The 17,723-nt window shown below is 52.4% G+C and overlaps 1 protein-coding gene across 2 annotated transcripts in view; it reads left to right on the forward strand.

Annotated features, from left to right (window-relative positions):
- Window positions 1–266: 266 nt before the first annotated feature.
- NCK2 (NCK adaptor protein 2) overlaps window positions 267–17,723 on the forward strand; it is a gene marked incomplete at its 5' end in the record, with an annotated part of 37,687 nt that continues 20,230 nt past the window's right edge. The window contains one exon of one of the 2 annotated variants that reach the window (XM_081100642.1): window positions 267–537. In XM_081100642.1, coding sequence (XP_080956768.1) covers window positions 267–537 — 271 coding nt within the window. The remainder of the gene's footprint in view (window positions 538–17,723) is intronic. The other variant, XM_081100641.1, reaches the window with a different exon arrangement.

The following is a 17,723-nucleotide window of genomic DNA, read 5'->3' on the forward strand; positions in this document are numbered from 1 at the left end:
ACATTTTGGGAACCTGTTTTTGTCTTTGGCAAAGCATGCAGGAGACCCAGGGTCCCAAGTCAAGGTCTGGTTTTAGGGCTGCTGGTTCCAGACAGAATCCCGAAGCTATGGAAGGAAGGCCCTGTCAGGGTTGAGTGCCCCAGGCCCTGGAGGACAGCTGCCAAGTGGCATGAAAGCTGTCAGGCGCACCCTGTTGCAGGCTGATGCCGGGGAGTGTCTGGCTGGTCTCTGACGCGCTGCTCTGCCGCAGGGGGACCACATGAAAGATGACAGAGGAGGTCATCGTGATCGCCAAGTGGGACTACACGGCCCAGCAGGACCAGGAGCTGGACATCAGGAAGAACGAGCGCCTGTGGCTGCTGGACGACTCCAAGACGTGGTGGCGGGTGCGCAACGCCGCCAACAGGACGGGCTACGTGCCGTCCAACTACGTGGAGCGGAAGAACAGCCTGAAGAAGGGCTCCCTGGTCAAGAACCTGAAGGACACGCTGGGTGAGTGCTCGCGGCCCGGGACCCAGGTTAGAGCGAGGAAGCCCGGTGGGTGCTCTTTGAGGAGAGTGTTCATCATTTGTGTTAAAAAAAAAAAAGTTTGTTTTAAATGTTGACATCATTCTAGTTTCCTTTTTTAGTCTCTGAGAAAGAAGCGACTGGATGGAGAGGTAGCACATTTGTCATTTCCGAGAGATTTCCGAGTGTGGAGTCGGGTGTAAACTGCTCCCCCTGCTCCTCTCCGGCTCCCACCTGCGGGCGGGCGTGGAGGGCAGTCCCTCCCCCGGAAGTGCCCGCTTTGCTGTCCGCACAGATCTCCTCCCCGACGAGCCTGTCCGTCCGCGCTGTGCACAGGGAGGAGCGGGGAGGAGCACCTTGGACACGGGTGACTTTCACACCACAGTCCTGGGCAGTTTAGCTCAGTCGGCAACGGGGCGAGCACCACTGTGATGTCTGAGGCCATCGGGGTCACCCAGGTGGGGACTGCTGGGGCTCAGCTCTGGTGCTGTCGGCCAGCTTTCTCCCCACGTCCTGTCCCTTCTGAAGTGAAGGGACCAGCCTTGCCTTTGTATTTTGTGTGCGCATCAGGCTTCCTTGCAGTAGTTATTGCTTCAGATTATGTGAAAAGGTATCTTTGAGGGCCTTTCTGAGAATAAGTGAACTGACCTGCCGTTAAAGTGATCGTTGCCTCCTCCCGTGATACCAGGTGGCTGTGTCTGAGGCTGCTGGTTATCTCTGGAGCGTGTGCTATTGAAATAAGTCAGTATTACCACCCGTGCTATGTTTACTTGAGTTTTTCCTTTTTATCTTTAACAAGAGCATATTTTTTTTCATTTAGGGGAGAGGGTGACAGGTGGGAAAACTGAGCATTATACACGGAATGCAGTGGGTATTGCAAAGTATTTGTCTTTATTTTATGCAACCTTGAAAAGTCTCGTTCTTCAAAACCATATAAAGCCTGCATTAACGGGCTAATCTGTTTGTGCTGTGGATTAGGTGATGCCCAGGCCTGGAGCGAGAAGCGGAACGCGGGCCTGTGTGGGTCACGCCAGCTCGCCAGCTGTCTGAGATTCGGAGGCTGATAGAGAAACCCCGTTTTTCATGAGCAATCTGATTCTCTCCCACTAAACTGACAGCCCTTTGTCTTTGTTCTCCAGGCAAGGCACTGGAAAGAAACATTGTTGTCCTACGTTTATAACTCTTAATTAAAGAAATGTAGGCTGCATGAATAAGTAAAAACTTCAAAAGTGCCTGAGCTTAATTTTATTTATTTTTTCCAATTTCAGCTTTTCACCTACCAAAGTGCCTTTAAAAAAAAATTTTTTTGGATGTACTAAACATTGTAGACTTCTTTTGTCTTTCTTCTTATCCATTTAAAAAATATATATAGTCTCAAGATTTTAGTGCAGAGCTAGGCCAGAGTGGCTCAGTGGTTGAGCATCAACCTATGAACCAGGAGCTCACAGTTTGATTCCTCATCAGGGCACATGCCTGGGTGGCGGGCTAGATCCCCAGTAGGGGGTGTGCAGGAAGCAGCGATCAATGATTATCTCTCATCATTGATGTTTCTATCTCTCCCTCTCTCTTCCTTTCTGAAATCAATAAAATATATTAAATTTAAAAAAGAAAGAAAGAAAGAGATTCTAGCACAGAATGAAATGCCCAGAAATGGAATGAAATACCAGGAAGTAAAATAAGGCAAAGCAAGCCTTCTGACTTATCTAGAAATTCCCTTGAATCCTTGTTATTTTTTCCTTCAGCTTGTAGGAGAAGACAGAGCTTCAAATGGAAACTATTAGCCACAGCTTTTGCCCAGTGTTTAGTTTTTCACGAGCCGTGATCAGAGCTGTGACCAGTGCAGCGAGCTTGTGTGCTGCGGAGGAGGCCGGCACCCCAGCCAGCCCTGGGGCTGGGGCTGGGGCTGGGGCTGGGCCCGCGGCCCCACCCCGACAGATGGCCACCCAGCTCTGTTGGAACACTGCTTCTAAGTCATCCAGTTCCATTTTTGGAGAACACAGATTGTTAGAAAGCTCTTCCTTAAATAGATTCAGAGCTTGCTTTTTGCTTTCTCCTGTGGCTCATCAGCCCTTGAGAGCTGTGCTGAGTGGGGGTGCCCTTCTGTGGAGGGACAGCTCTCGGCAGGCTGTCCACACAGGCACACGTGGCCTTGGACGCGTTCGTGCCCAGCAGAATATATTGTGAAAACACACGTGAAATTGTATCTGCAGCATCCGTACCTGTTAGCAGCAGGTGACACTCAGAGTCTGAGGTTGCTATTTCCACCCCGCAGAGCACTGCTCCCCTTGTCATATGTCTTTCTGTTTGGATGGATCCATCATGCTCTCAGAACCCTGCTTTTGTTGGGCAAAGACCTTGTTGCTTCGGCATGAGTTTTTCCCTGCCCTCGAGCAGTATGAGAGAGCAGGAGGCACCCTGACATTTTCCTGCCCTCGAGCAATATGAGAGAACAGGAGGCACCCCGACATTTCCCTGCCCTTGAGCAGTATGAGAGAGCAGGAGGCACCCCGACATTTCCCTACCCTCAAGAAGTATGAGAGAACAGGAGGCACCCCGACATTTCCCTGCCCTCGAGCAGTATGAGAGAGCAGGAGGCACCCCGACATTTCCCTGCCCTCAAGCAGTATGAGAGAGCAGGAGGCACCCTGACATTTTCCTGCCCTCGAGCAATATGAGAGAACAGGAGGCACCACGACATTTCCCTGCCCTTGAGCAGTATGAGAGAGCAGGAGGCACCCCGACATTTCCCTACCCTCAAGAAGTATGAGAGAACAGGAGGCACCCCGACATTTCCCTGCCCTCGAGCAGTATGAGAGAGCAGGAGGCACCCCGACATTTTCCTGCCCTCAAGAAGTATGAGAGAACAGGAGGCACCCCGACATTTCCCTGCCCTCGAGCAGTATGAGAGAGCAAGGGGCACCCCGACATTTCCCTGCCCTCGAGAAGTATGAGAGAACAGGAGGCACCCCGACATTTCCCTGCCCTCGAGCAGTATGAGAGAGCAAGGGGCACCCCGACATTTCCCTGCCCTTGAGCAGTATGAGAGAGGAGGCACCCCGATATTTTCCTGCCCTCGAGAAGTATGAGAGAACAGGAGGCACCCCGACATTTCCCTGCCCTCGAGCAGTATGAGAGAGCAGGAGGCACCCTGATATTTCCCTGCCCTCGAACAGTATGAGAGAGCAAGGGGCACCCCGACATTTCCCTGCCCTCGAACAGTATGAGAGAGCAGGAGGCACCCCGACATTTCCCTGCCCTCGAGTAGTATGAGAGAGCAGGAGGCACCCCGACATTTCCCTGCCCTCGAACAGTATGAGAGAGCAAGGGGCACCCCGACATTTCCCTGCCCTCGAACAGTATGAGAGAGCAGGAGGCACCCCGACATTTCCCTGCCCTCGAGCAGTATGAGAGAACAAGGGGCACCCCGACATTTCCCTGCCCTCGAGCAGTATGAGAGAGCAGGAGGCACCCCGACATTTCCCTGCCCTCGAGCAGTATGAGAGAGCAGGAGGCACCCCGACATTTCCCTGCCCTCGAGTAGTATGAAAGAGCAGGAGGCACCCCGGCATTTCCCTGCCCTCGAGCAGTATGAGAGAGCAAGGGGCACCCCGACATTTCCCTGCCCTCGAGTAGTATGAGAGAGCAGGAGGCACCCCGACATTTCCCTGCCCTCGAACAGTATGAGAGAGCAAGGGGCACCCCGGCATTTCCCTGCCCTCGAGCAGTATGAGAGAGCAAGGGGCACCCTGACATTTCCCTGCCCTCGAGCAGTATGAGAGAGCAGGAGGCACCCCGACATTTCCCTGCCCTCGAGCAGTATCAGGGAGCAGGAGGCACCCCGACAAGAATCTCTGTGGCAGAGAGAGACCTCCTTTGTCTCCACAGCCGGACGGGACATGGCACTGAAGGGGGCAGCCCCTCCTGCCTCCCAGGGGTCTCTTTGCTGGAAGAGATGGGAGCTGAAGTGCCCATGGCGCCTGCTTCCTGGCTGTCTCCGGGTGCTGTCAGTGACAGTCGCTCAGATCGATGGTGCAATCAGAGACTATCTCCACTGTGTGTTAGAAGGGGCGAGGACGACGTCAGAAATGACCCTGCATCACTGAGCTTCCGGTAGCTCCTCGTGGCATCCTCACATTGGTAGTTTGCCCTGCTGTGGAAACCTGCCTGCTTCCGAAATCCAGGCTGAGTCCCTGGCAGATGCCTGGCTTGGAACAATAGCGCCGGACTCGCCAGCAGTCATGGTGCCATAACTGCGGTTTATGTCTGTAATGGCCGGTCACTAACTCTGTCTCGCCTCCCTGCCTGTCCCCATCAGGTGTGTGAAAGCTGGTAGGAAGTTAACGTCATCCCATGTCGTGCTGGTTAGAGCAGCTTTGAGCAAGCAGCACCTTTGACAAGAAGATCTGTTAGGGAAGGGTGACCTTTCTTCCTTTTCTTTTAATAATTTTTAATCAAATAAAATGATCTGAGCTCTTGTTTGCACACGGGCAAGGCATTCACGTACTCTGGGTCTCCTCTGGTACCCACCTTAGGTCACCAACAGTCAGAGCTTCTCCGTGGGTAAGGGTGGCTGGTGTGCGGAGGGCCCGGCTGCAGCTCTCAGCTCCCGTGTGGAGCCTGGTTTATGCAGTCACGGCCCGACGTTTCACGGCGCTGCGCTGTGTCCTCAGGTGTGAGAAAGGGGCCCGGAGGCCTTTTCACAGCCGTTCCTTCAGGCTAATGGAGAGCAGTTTTTGTATCACTTCATGGTAACAGCTGGAACCCACAACCCCGAAGGTTAACTCTTCCCCGTGGCTCAGCCCAGGTGCTGACCCCGGTACACAGAACGGCACACTTCCACCTGTCGCCTCTGCTCCCAGGCGCACGGCCCGTGCTAAGCACGTCCTTAGGCGTCGGAGCCGGAGGGAGTGCGCCGCCCGGTTTGCTGCTGGAGCACTTGTCCCCGTGTGACACACCTAAGGCAGTGAGAACCCCGCAGGGGTTAGGACCCCCTCTGTGGCTCCTCACCGCTGACCACTGTCACACGGCCCTTGCCCTGCACTGGCTTGAGCTAAAGCCTTTGGACGAGGAGGGGTGGTCCCGTGGGGACATTCACATGGCTCCGAGGCCCGTGGATGCTAGGATTGACGTTGGCGGGGCTGAGTGGCTTCCCCAGGACGCACTGCCAGTCACGGGGAGGAGACAGAGATGGGGCTTCCGCTGAAATGGAGGCTTTGACTCCCCGGTGGACGTCAGGGTTCAGTGGCTGGGCATCGGCGAGGACTCTGGAAGCGACGGGCACTGAGAATGTTAGGGGGCATTTTAGTGATGACAAGTTTTCTATTTTAGAGCTGAAGCACTTATCAGTAAAACTTAAATGGGGTCCTGAGTGGCACGGTGGTGACCACCAGGCCACGCTAGTTTCCTGATTTTGGTGGCAGTGCTGTGGTCCTTGCAATGGAAATACACACAGTATTCACGTGATGGGACGCCGCGCCGGCACCTTCTGGCACGGCTGAGGGAAAGCCGTGCTGCTCTCGCAGTGTTTTGTTCATTAAACCCCCGGGCCAGCGTCAGGGTGGCGTGGAGCCCGCGCCCGGGTGTCGCGTGGCTCGTGGGGCACTTGTCTGCATGGCCACAGTGTTGCAGGCCTTAAACGTGGCCTAAGCCTCTCGGAGCGCAGGGGCGCCCTGAGGATCTGCCGCGATCGGACCTTAAACATGAGGATAACACCCAGTATAAACATGTCCAGCTGGTTCTCCTTCGAATGGTTTCCCCAGTGCTGGACCCTGAACATCTGCCATCACCTGCAGGTCTCTCCCTGCCGCCAGCTCGCCCGCGAGGAAACCCCTGTGGGACCAGCCGGACGGCGTGGAGCCGGTCAGTCTACGCGTTCTGTTATCGGGCGACAGGGAGAGCGGGGTCAGAGCAGCGTCCTGGGCTCGCAGCCTCCGGTTGGACGGGTGCAGGATCGTGGGTCTTTGCTGAGATTATGCGTGTCCTCAGCGGTAATCAGTGCTGCAGCCTGTGCCTGTGGCAGCCCCCGAATTTCAGTTGTGCCCTCCTCACTCTGTCCCTTGGAAACCCCTTCTAAGCCACGTCATTCCTCCCTGAGTGGCCTTGGCAAGCAATCACCAGAGGCTGTGAAATAGGGGTGCAGACATTCTGGGGGGTCAGCATGGCGTAACGGTGTGTTTGGGTCAGAGCAGGAAGCCTGGCCGGCGCTGCTGCCTCTGGCGGGACATAAGGAAGCAGGCGGTCTGGCCCTGACTTTCTGAGGCTTGTCTGGGAAAGGGACGCAGGCTCCATAGGCAGACTCCTGCAAAGTGGCACTGCCCTGCTGTTCCCCTGGGAACGGGCTGCCCCGCGTGCAGTTCAGGCCTCTCCCGTCTCCCAGAAGGCTGTGCGCAGCACGGCGGTGGGGGCACCCACGTTCAGATCCAGGCGTTGCCGTTACCAGACGAGCGGCTTTGGCAGCTGTGAGAGCTGAGCCTCTGTGAAGCGGTTAAGGGACACTTGTCCGTGAGGTTGGTGAGCCTCGAGTGCGGTCATCACGTCAAGACGACTGGGCTGAGTCGAGACTTGACGAGGCGGTGGGGCTTTAATTGCAGGAGGAGAACACGCGTGAGAGCCTGAAGGACACTGAGCCCGCTGACTGGCAGGCAGGGGGACGTTGGGGAGTCCTGAGTGACTGGGGTGCACCATACGGGGAAGGCCCTGACCACGAGGCCTGATGGCATTTGAAAAAAGAGCCCCCCCAAAGGCTTCCCCCCGGTGGGGAGAGGAGCCCACCTTCAGGGTGGATGGCAGGTTTCCGATCCTGCTGGTCGGGAGGGGCCTGGAGGGCGCCAGTTGGCCAGCAGGAGGCTGTGGATGGAGCTCAGAGCCTCTGAGGGGTGACCCTGTAGGGCCTGAGCCCAGCAGTGGGAATGGCGGGTGACAGGTCAGAGGGATTTTGAAGGAAAAACCCAGGATCTGTGTTGACTGGGGATGGGACAGCTGGAAGGATTAGTCACGTGTGACTCAAGGGTTTTTCAACATTTTTTTTTATTGATTGATTTGAGACAGGGAGGGAGAGAGAGAGAGACATGGACGTGTTGTTCCACTGGCTTATGCATTCATTGGTTGCTTCTTGTATGTCTTGACTGGGCATCGAGCCCACAGCCTTGGCGTATCGGGATGGTGCTCTAAGCAAGTGAAGCCTGAATGAGGGACCAGCAGGATGACTGAGAATGAAGGAAGCAGGACGAGACACTGGGCCCTGAGCACAGACCTGCTTGAGTTGGAGGTGAGGGCAGGACATTGAGTGAATGAATCCCAACTTCAGGAGACACAACATTATATTTTTGTCGTAATGTACTTCCTATGTTTAAGTGGCTTCTTGGCTTTTGGGCGTCTATACAAATGATTTTCCTGAGGCCTGCAGTGGAGACCCACACTCGGAGCAGCTGTGGTGGCCCAGCCAGGCGTTCAGTCTTTGTTTTGTCCCAGGGGTCCCCGCCCGCTGTGGAGAGCTGTCACCATGGCCTCCCGGGCAGGAAGCCCCAAGGCCCTGAGCCAGCCAGAGCCCAGGCTCCCAGGCTCCCCAGCCCTCGTTCCCTGTGGAACACACACCCTGAAGCCAAATAAAAGCTAACACAGCAGAAAAATTCAAATCGAGACTCCCGAACTGATTGTATATGCATTTTTCCAGCGTGACCAGTAATAATGATTTCTCTCTGATTTTGCCAGATACTGTGCTGGGTGCCACATACATTTTTGTTTAATCTTCACAATAACCCTAAGAGGAACATAATCACTTTTCATGTGAAACAAAGTTGAGACTCAGAGTTCAGTGCTGTGCCCAGGAGCACGCAGGAAGTGGCAGTGGGATTCCGACCGACCAGCGTGCTGGGCTGCAGCCTGCTGCCCGTCCTGCGGGGCCTGGGCTCCGCTTGCCTGGGGTGGGGATGGCGCTGCTGGGCATTGATTCCATGAACCAGTCAGCCTGGCGGCACCCCCGCAGCCCATTGGGTTGCCACCCTTGCTGTGGCCCCTCCAATGCCAGGGCCAGCTCCTCCGCTGAGCATTGCTGCTCCCTGCCCCAGGGAGTCACTTACTAATGACGTCCTGGTTCCTTCCCATTCAGGTGAGTGGGAGCCATTCATTAAATGATGCAGGAGCTGCAAGTCCCGGGCGTAAATTGATTTTTACTTTGGCGCCGCTTTTGTGCACAGCGAACACGCACTGTGGCTGCCGCGCACAGTGCTGTAGGCATCTTTGTCACGCAGGGTTTCTTTGTACGACAGGTTTCTGCGCGCAGCTTTCTCAAAATCACTATCTCTGAGGTGCCTGCATCCTAGCCAGTCATGCATTTTAGACATGGGGGGAAGATTGTTTGTTCTTTTTTAAAAGGGGGAAGATTAAAAAAAATCACCTATGATCTCATCACTCAGAATGCTTCTGTGTCTATAAGTCATTGTGTCTGTCTGCTCAGTGTTTATACACATATATAATCAAAATCGCGTTGCATGGGCACGTGCCTCCCTGCTGTTATCAGTACCAGCTGCCCCGGGGCAGGTGGTCCAGAAAAGGCCAGCCTTTCGGCAGGTGCCCGGCCCGACGTGCCGGGGAGGAGATGGAGTGAGCACGCTTGCACACGCTGCCTGGCTCGCCAGATGCTCACGTGTTCTGTGCATTTTATAGACCATGTAAGAGGAGATACAAATCTTTAGGGTGCATCTGTCTTAGAAGAAGTTTGTTTTCCTGGATTGAATGTTCTTCAAGAATAGAAAACTACTGTTAGTCTTCCAGCAAGTCGCTTAAGCAAACTTCGTAAACTGAGTCACTCTCTAAGCAACCAGTTTTTCGTGTCAAAAAAGAATAGAAGGCCACACCACTCCTCAATGACAGTTTGTATGTAACATGTAAGAAGAGTAAGATATCTCAATGTGATTTCTTTGTCTATTTTTGCCTAACAAATATATGAAAAGGACCTTGGCAATTTCTAACCCTCATTAGGGTGTTATAACTAAATTAAAAAACTGGATTTCCTTATAAAAATTAAGACAGTTTTACTTTGAACTAAGAAAGATATGTGGCTACTAGTCACAGTATTTCTAGCCCATATTTCAGCTCTGTGCTTGATACATTTAAAAGCAGGGCTTCATTATTTGATCTCACTTTCATTTAAACTTTCAGCTTCAACAAATGATCTCTTCCACGTTAAGACAGGGACTCTGCAGTCTCAGAGTTGCATTACCTCCCATTCCCTGTTGTATGACCCACTGTTTGTGGACGTGCCTTGCATATCAGATGATGACTTAGGATTCTGTCCTGTGAGCTCGTTCACAGGAGAAACGCCCTCCCAATGAATTGCCCACCTAACACGGAGACTTTTACTGTAACTGGTGCCAGCCACCAAAGTGAACGTGGATTCGTTTTTGTATATCATAAGCATCCAAGTATTTAGAACCAAAAATGTAAAACAGCTAGCCACAGATTAGTGGGAGGATAATTAGAAAAGAGACAGAGTGTTAAAGAGAATACTAACGGGAGAAAAGCCAGGAGGGACTGGGAAATGGTGAGGGTCTGTGCCCCAGAAAGTGAAGGGAAGGATGTGCAGGCTTATGTGGCTTCGTGAAACCACATTGCTCTGTCCCTGGGCCGTGTGGTCCCCTCGTGTCCTGGGGAAAGGCAGGGACCTCAGGTAACGTGTTTCCCAGCACCTGGCATCTTGGTTGCTTCTTATTAAAATTATCGTAAAGAGCATAGAAAACACCCTTTCCTGATGAGAGAGTTACTCAGAGCCTTCAGTTTTTGTTTTTCAGTTTTCATTTTTATTTTAAACCTTTTGGCAAGAACCACCGCAGCAGGCAGTGTCACGGTTTTCTTTGGCATCAGAACGGGTTTGAAGATGCCTTGGATCCCGGGGATCGCTGACGTCCAGAGGCCCGTGGTCAGTCACTCGTGGAGAGCCTTCAGTTTTAGAACACAGAAGCATGGACTCAAAGTGCCCAGAGACTCGAGTAAAACCCTCCTACCGGTGCAGGTGCTGACTGCGTTTCCCCATCTGGCACTCTCTTTTTCAGACCGTCCATATGTCCCGAATGTTGCTTTTCTCTATTGCACGTTCTGTGTGTCCCCTGGGGACAGGCATGGGGAGCATGGGGAGGGGGGTCCTGGCATGTGCTGCGTTGCTTGCTGCAAGGCCGGCACTGCTCCTGGTGCCTCCGCCCCCTGAGCCGCTGCCCGTGCACCCTGCGCTGCACGGCGGGCAGCTGCCAGCTGCTGCGGGCCACGGAAGGCCGCTCCTTGGCGGGCTTAGCCAGGCGGGTGGGTGTTGCTCTGCACATCAGCCTACGTCTCCTCCAGTCCTCTCTTGTCTAGAAGTCAGTCCCCGTGACCGGCCCCTTCCGCGGCCCGCCATAGCTCACCACTGCCCTCTCTGCTCCTGGGCGCAGGGCCGGTGAGCACCCAGGGTCTCAGAGCCGGAGCCGCCTGCGGGCAGCTCTTTGCAACATTTTAAGGCCGTGGCTGCCCGTTTCCTCGTGGAGGCAGGCCGACCTGCGGCGGCTGTGTGCAGGGCCTCATTTGATTTCGCATGTTTGGTGTTTTTGCATTTTTTGTTTTTTAAGGAGTAAAGCAGTTGATTGTCTGAGTGGAAACTTTTGCAGGTGGGTGTTTAGAAGGAGAGCATGAATTAGTAGTGAAACGAGCTGTTCCTATGCCACTAATTTAAGTTGACTCAGTCTATAATGTTTAATCTAAGAGCTAAGAAAAGCAGTGTAGTGACGCAACATGGCTGTGAGGCTCCGAAAGGGCCACGTGTGTTCTTCCGTGGGGTTTTTCATAGCCTCGCATGTTCCGTTCAGTGGGAAGGTGACGCGCAGCTGAGAGCTGGGCTGTGTGTAGACTTCAGATGCTGGGAAGGGCCCTGGAGACAGCCTGGCCCAGAGCTTTCCTCGGAAAGTCAGGCAGGTTGAGTGACTTGTCCCGGGTTACAAGGACTCTTCACAGCTGAGGCAGGTCCTGGCTGGCACGTCCATAAAGCCGGATGTACGGCCAAGAGCTGCAGGCAGGAGCCCAGTTCCCTCCGCGCCCTCCCCGGAGCGCGGGCAGGAGCGAGCCCGCCACGCCCAGACCCCGCGTCTCGGTGACCAGTGTTGCCCGTCGAAGGCAGCGTGTGGCCTCCCAGCCTTGCTGCCTGCTCTGACTCGGAAATGGGCTCTCTCTCACTCCCTGTGTGAAGGCCCACTTTGCGTTATGGAGCATCCTCTCTGAGCCTGTCCATGCCGTAGCCCGAAGAGCAGGAGTGGGTGAGACCTGCCCAGGCACATTTTCGGGAAAGAAGAGCTAAGTGGCACCTCTGTTGAGAAAGCACCACCTGTCTTGTCTCCATTGGTCCTGCCTTTGTCCTCCAGGGGGAAGGAAAACAGTTAGATGTAATAATGGCAGTAAACACAATGACAGCTGCCATTTGGGCTCTTGCTGGGTCCCAGACCCAAGGCTAAGCCCCACAGTGTCACGGCTGTCCTTGGAACTGAGGAGTAGAGGCGTTGTTGACCGGCCGCGGTCTGACGCTGCTGGCACAGAGGCTGGGCGTGGAGTGTGGTCTGAGGAAGTGGGCGGGAGCCTGGTGCAATTGTCTTTGCCCACCCCTGGCCACCTGCATGAATATGCTGCCCGTTCTCGTCTTTGTTTATTTGACACGTTTGTTTTACTTGGATGTGGTCTGGGGTAGATGCATGCACTAAACTTGCCAGTGGGCTGACACGTCAGGTAATATTGCAGAATGTCATATACTGCCATGCCTCATACACCCTTTTGCATATTAAAAAATGCTTGTGCTGATGGATCCAGTATATGTATTGAGAAGTATTAAATATGTATTGTTAATTAAAATTTAAAAAAATTCTTTTTATTGGCATCTGTTGCCATTTGACTTTCACATTTGAGGGAGAGTTCTGTATTTCTGAACCATGCTGTTCAGAGTTAAATATTCAGTCATGTTATTTGCTGCCTGCTCGCAGATGAACAGGCTTTCTTATGAGCAAGGGTGGAGACTCCAGTCCGGAGGCCTGGACACGGGACCTGTGTGTGGTGGGCCCTTTGACCCTGACCCTGTCCCTCTGGGCTGATCCTCCAACATCTGCCCACTGGAGGGGGTGCTGGATGGGGACTAGCTCCTTTGTCCCTCCTTCAGCTGGCAGCCCCTCCCCAGTCATTGTGAGTTTGCCTCAGGGATAGCAGCTCCTTCCAACTTAGGAGTTGCCTTCCTCCCTCCCTCCCTGTACTTGGGACAACACCTGAGGTGTACATTCCTAGGAACGATGGAAGTCAGCCTCCTCCATTCATTCCAGTTTGGGGGGCGAGTAGAGAGGGGGTACATCAGGAACCAGTGTACCTTGGGCCCCTCAGACACAGCCCAGCTAGAGCTGGGCCTTCCACCCTGGCCCCTGGCCTTACGGGTGCGAGTGTCCGGCCCACAGTGGGGTCTCACAGTTCTGTTGAAGGGTGGAAGGAAGAAAGAGTCATAGGGGGGCTTAGTGTGTACTTGGGGGGTTGCTGGGTGCAGCATCAGTCCCTCGGTCTGCTCCTAAGTAGTCTTGTCACAGTCCTGGCAACACAGGCGGGTGCCCCCGGAGAGGTCAGTCTAGAAGGATGGAGGAGTGTGTGACATGGTGATGAGACAGGAAGTGGAGTGTATTTCCTGAGCAAGCAGTTATTGAATGCCAGGCCCTGAGGCCACAGAGGGACTAAGATGGGCTTTCTCAGGGCGGTAAAGACAGTGCAGCGAGTGGGTGCTGAGTAGAGGTGGGTGATGCTGTTGAGGCTGCGGGTGGGGAAGGCTGAGAGTCCCCTGATGAGCCGGGGTGTCCCACGGGCCAGATGCCTACAACCCGGTCAGGGGCGTGCAGATGGACTCAGCTTTTGGAAAGGACTGGTTTTCACTTTTAAAAGTTATATTTAAGCCGCTAGAGGAAGGTTTCCAGGCCCAGCTTCATGCTCAGCTTCCCTCGTTCCCACCACATCCTGGCTGTCTTCCTTCTTGTTGTCAGGACCTTACAGAGTGGGTGGGGCTGCTGGGGCACCCAACGGCAGCACCATAAGGCTGGGGCACCCAACGGCAGCACCCATAAGGCTGGGACACCCATAAGGCTGAGGCATCCAATGGCAGCACCCATAAGGCTGGGGCACCCAACAGCAGCACCCATAAGGCTGGGGCACCCATAAGGCTGGGACACCCATAAGGCTGGGGCACCCAACGGCAGCACCCATAAGGCTGGGGCACCCATAAGGCTGGGACACCCATAAGGCTGGGGCACCCAACGGCAGCACCCATAAGGCTGGGGCACCCATAAGGCTGGGGCACCCAACAGCAGCACCCATAAGGCTGGGATGCCCAACGGCAGCACCCATAAGGCTGGGGCACCCATAGGGCTGGGATTTTTGTGAATGAACTTGGTGCCCAGAGAGGGACATGGAAGACCCAGAGAGCTGTCCTGGGCTGTGTTTAGTCCTTTATCTGGGAAGAGGTTAGGAACTCGATATTTCTTCTTGAAGCATCTCCAGTTCCTAGCAGTGAGTCCATGGTGTCAGGTACGATGCTCAGAAGAGAGTTGGGCTGACGAGCTCTTTGCTTTGCCTGACGCAGTCCTGCCAGCTGCGAGGGGACCTGTCTTGGCTGCTGGCTGCCCTGCCCTCCAGCCCCATGTCCCACTCCAGGGGTGGCCCAAGGCCTCCTTCACACCTCACTTACGGCCTGGGTAGCCTGTCTTCTCTTCTGCACACACTTCCTCCCTTCTCAGCAGTTAGCAACCTAAGCCCTGTGTGACGAAAGGAGTAGGTGCTGACTGCAGCAGCTGGGTGCTGGTGTTGGGGCTCAAGTCTGTTTTGACCTGGACCTGGCCTTGTCTGAGATCATTCTATACTGATGAGTCTGTCCCAGTCTCTGAGCTGCCCTGCAGTGTCTCTGACACCACGCCTAAGACACTGGCCGCAGGGAAGCCTTCCGGGTCCTTCCCAGGTCACATCTGGGCCGTCAGAGAACTGAGGTTAGATGTGCTGGTTGCTGAGGCCTGATGTCCGTGCCACCCAGTGTCACAGGTTTCTCATTATGGGTCCTGTGGGGGCACATATGTTAAACCCGAGATTCTGGGGGTGTAAGAATCGCGTGCACCAGCCCAGCGGCTGGTTAGTCATGGCAAGTGGTGATCCTGTCCCTCCACCAGCACCCACCTCACTCCCACACCCAAACCTGCTTGCTTGCCAAGCCCAGCAAACCCTCGATTTTGCAGGCCTTGGTTTAATGGACTTCTGGTCTAACAGACCACATTCCCGGTCCATATGTCATATGTGAAAATTAACACCCTGTTAATCTTTAAATGCTTTTAACCAAGATTTGCTTATAATTAAATTAACAGGTTATTTTTTTGTTATTGACACACTGTTATTTTTAACAAATTTTAGTGAATAGGCCATATATTGAAAAAAATACTGTAGTAATTTTGCTGACATAAATATTACATATCTACAACTATAGTCTATATATTTAAATCCAAGGGCCACCGCTCACAGACAGTGTTCGGGAATGATTAGCAGGTGATCACACCGCATCGTGTGTGGTAAGGGGTGCTGTTGTCATGGGGTGTGACTTCTGCAGCGGTTTTATCGCACTGGCCCGTGTTCCCCGTGCCCTAGGCCACGCCCAGCCTGTGCATTTGTTTGTTCGAGGTGACTGGTGAACGCACGCATTTACTAGGCCTATTCAGTGGAAACTTAAAATTGCTGTAATACATATAGGAAACTTTCTGTGAGATGGAACCTTTCCTACATACTTAATTTTAATCACACAGGCCTGTCTACATAAGTCAATGTAGGTAAACTAACTGATTTGTCATTTTTTTTGACATACACATTCGGAAAACCTACTTCGTTACATAACGGCCTTTTGACTTTCACGGACACCCCCTCGCCTGAATTAGTCCGTTATATCAAGGAGTTACTGTGTTACTGCGCTCTTTTCAGCTTACCCAAATGCAGTATTCCCCCGGCTTAACCACGGTTTTGCCTCCGCAGTTTCAGTTATCTGGGGTCAACTGCGTTCTGGAAATATTTAAAGGAAAGTTCCAGAAATAAACAATGTATAAGTTTTAAATTGCATGCTGTTCTAAATAGTGTGATGAAGTCCCGCGCTGTCCGGGGATAGGAACCATCCACCTGTATCGTGCCCCTCACCCGCGCCCCCCCCCCCCCACGCCCCCTGTGTGGCACTCAGTAGCCGCCCGGTTATCAGGTCGACGTCTGGGTGCCCCAGTGCTTGTGTTCATGTCCCTTTATTTTACTTTGTGCGGGCCCAGAGCCATTGTTAAAATTGGTCTAGCTTATTACTGTTGTTAATCTCTCACTGCGCCTAATTGATAAGTTAATCACAGGCACGTATGTATAGGAAACAAGCAATATAGACAGGGTTCAGTACTCTCTGTGGTCTCAGGGGCATCTTGGAACATGTCCCCCTCAGATCAGAGTGGGAATAAAGTTTGGCGTATTTAAGGGCTGGAATGGGAGCGAAGTGAGAGTTGGGGGAGAGTTGTTTTTTTGTTTTTTTCTAGAGCTCGCGGAGAAAATTTAAAGAGGATTTATCTCACAGCACTGGGAAGCATGGTGGGACTGAGGGACTCAACACATGTCATCTAGGTTCTGTCTTTTCCTCCCTGGGCCTCATGCCTGCCCTCTCCTTCATGCTCCACACTGTGGGCGCCCAGGACGGTGCCCCCCACTGCGCACTGGTCCTGAGGAGCCCGGCCTCCCCTGTGGCCGCGTGGGTGGAGCCCTGCAGAAGCCACGGACAGGAGTTTGGTGAAGAAGAGAAGGCGGCTGAGCAGATAAAACAACAGCAGAGAACGCTGGGCTGATCTTTTTTTAGTTAAATGTATTAGGGTGACTTGGTGAATAGGATCATGTAGGTTTCAAGTATAGGTTTCTAGGTTACAAGATCTGTACATTGCACTGTGTGCCCACCATCCAAAGTCAAATTATCCTCTGTCACCATACGTCTAGCTTACTCCACCCCCCACCCTCTACCGCCTTCCCTCTGGCAACCCCTCACTGCTGTTTGTGTCCACGAGTTTCAGTTTTATATCCCACATATGAGTGAAATCATATGGTTCTTGACTTTTTCTGCCTGACTTATTTCACTTAGCATAATGTTCTCAAGGTCTATCCATGTTGTCGCAAATGGCAACATGTCATCCTTTCTTCCGGCTGAATAGTATTCCATTGTGTATACCAGTAGATACCACATCTTCTGTATCCATGTCTTGGCCACCATGAGTAGTGCTGCAATGACCATAGTGGTGTATATATCATTTTGAAAAGATGATTTTGAGGTTTTCAGGTATATACCCACGAGTGGGATTGCTGGGTCCCATGGTAACTCTGTTCTTAATTTTTTGAGGAATCGCCGAATTGCCTTCCATAGTTTACATTCCCACCAGCAGTGAGTGAGGGTTCCCTCTCCGACAGTTAGTACTTGTCTTGTTGAGAGTGGCCACTCTAACAGGTGTGAGTGTGTCTCATTGTAGTTGTGATTTGCATTTCCCTAACAGCCAGTGAAGCTGAATGCATTGATCTTAAATGGTCATCCTTTAAAAAATCTTAAGTTTAGTAAACTTGAGGTTTTCCTCCTTATATGTTGAAATATTTTTATCATAAATGTTAGGACTGGGTGTTCTCTGAGTCTTACCAGCATATCTAGTTTTTACTAAATATAAATTATATGCACATATGATCATATGAAAAGCTATTAGAAGCCAAACATTATCCTAACTCTGATATGAAAACTTATTTCAGTTACTTGGTATCTTAATCAAATCTTGTCAGATCTTCTTAGCATTTAATAACAAAAGCCTTTTGTAATTTTTAGTTGACTTTAATAATAGGTCCTAACTCACATGAGGGAACCCCCACAAATTAATAACCTCTATTCTTTACTTAGTATAAATGGCATTTCAAGTACAAGAAAGCTTTCTGGTTAAAGGTGGTTCATGTTACAGATCTGATTAGTAACAAAAATAAAATGTCTTTGCCTAGAGCTCCTAAAACTTGGATGCTGTCTATGGTAGAGAGTTTTTATGAGTTCATTTGAGCCAAATTGATAGCAATTGTTGGAAAGCAAAATCTTAACGGATTGAGAAAATGCTCCTGAGAAGGCAGTTTTGCAGCTTATTTTATACACGAGAGGCCCGATGCACGAA

The sequence above is a fragment of the Myotis nattereri genome, assembly GCF_964212035.1.
Source record: "Myotis nattereri genome assembly, chromosome: 10".
In the NCBI taxonomy this organism is placed as follows: Eukaryota; Metazoa; Chordata; class Mammalia; order Chiroptera; family Vespertilionidae; genus Myotis; species Myotis nattereri.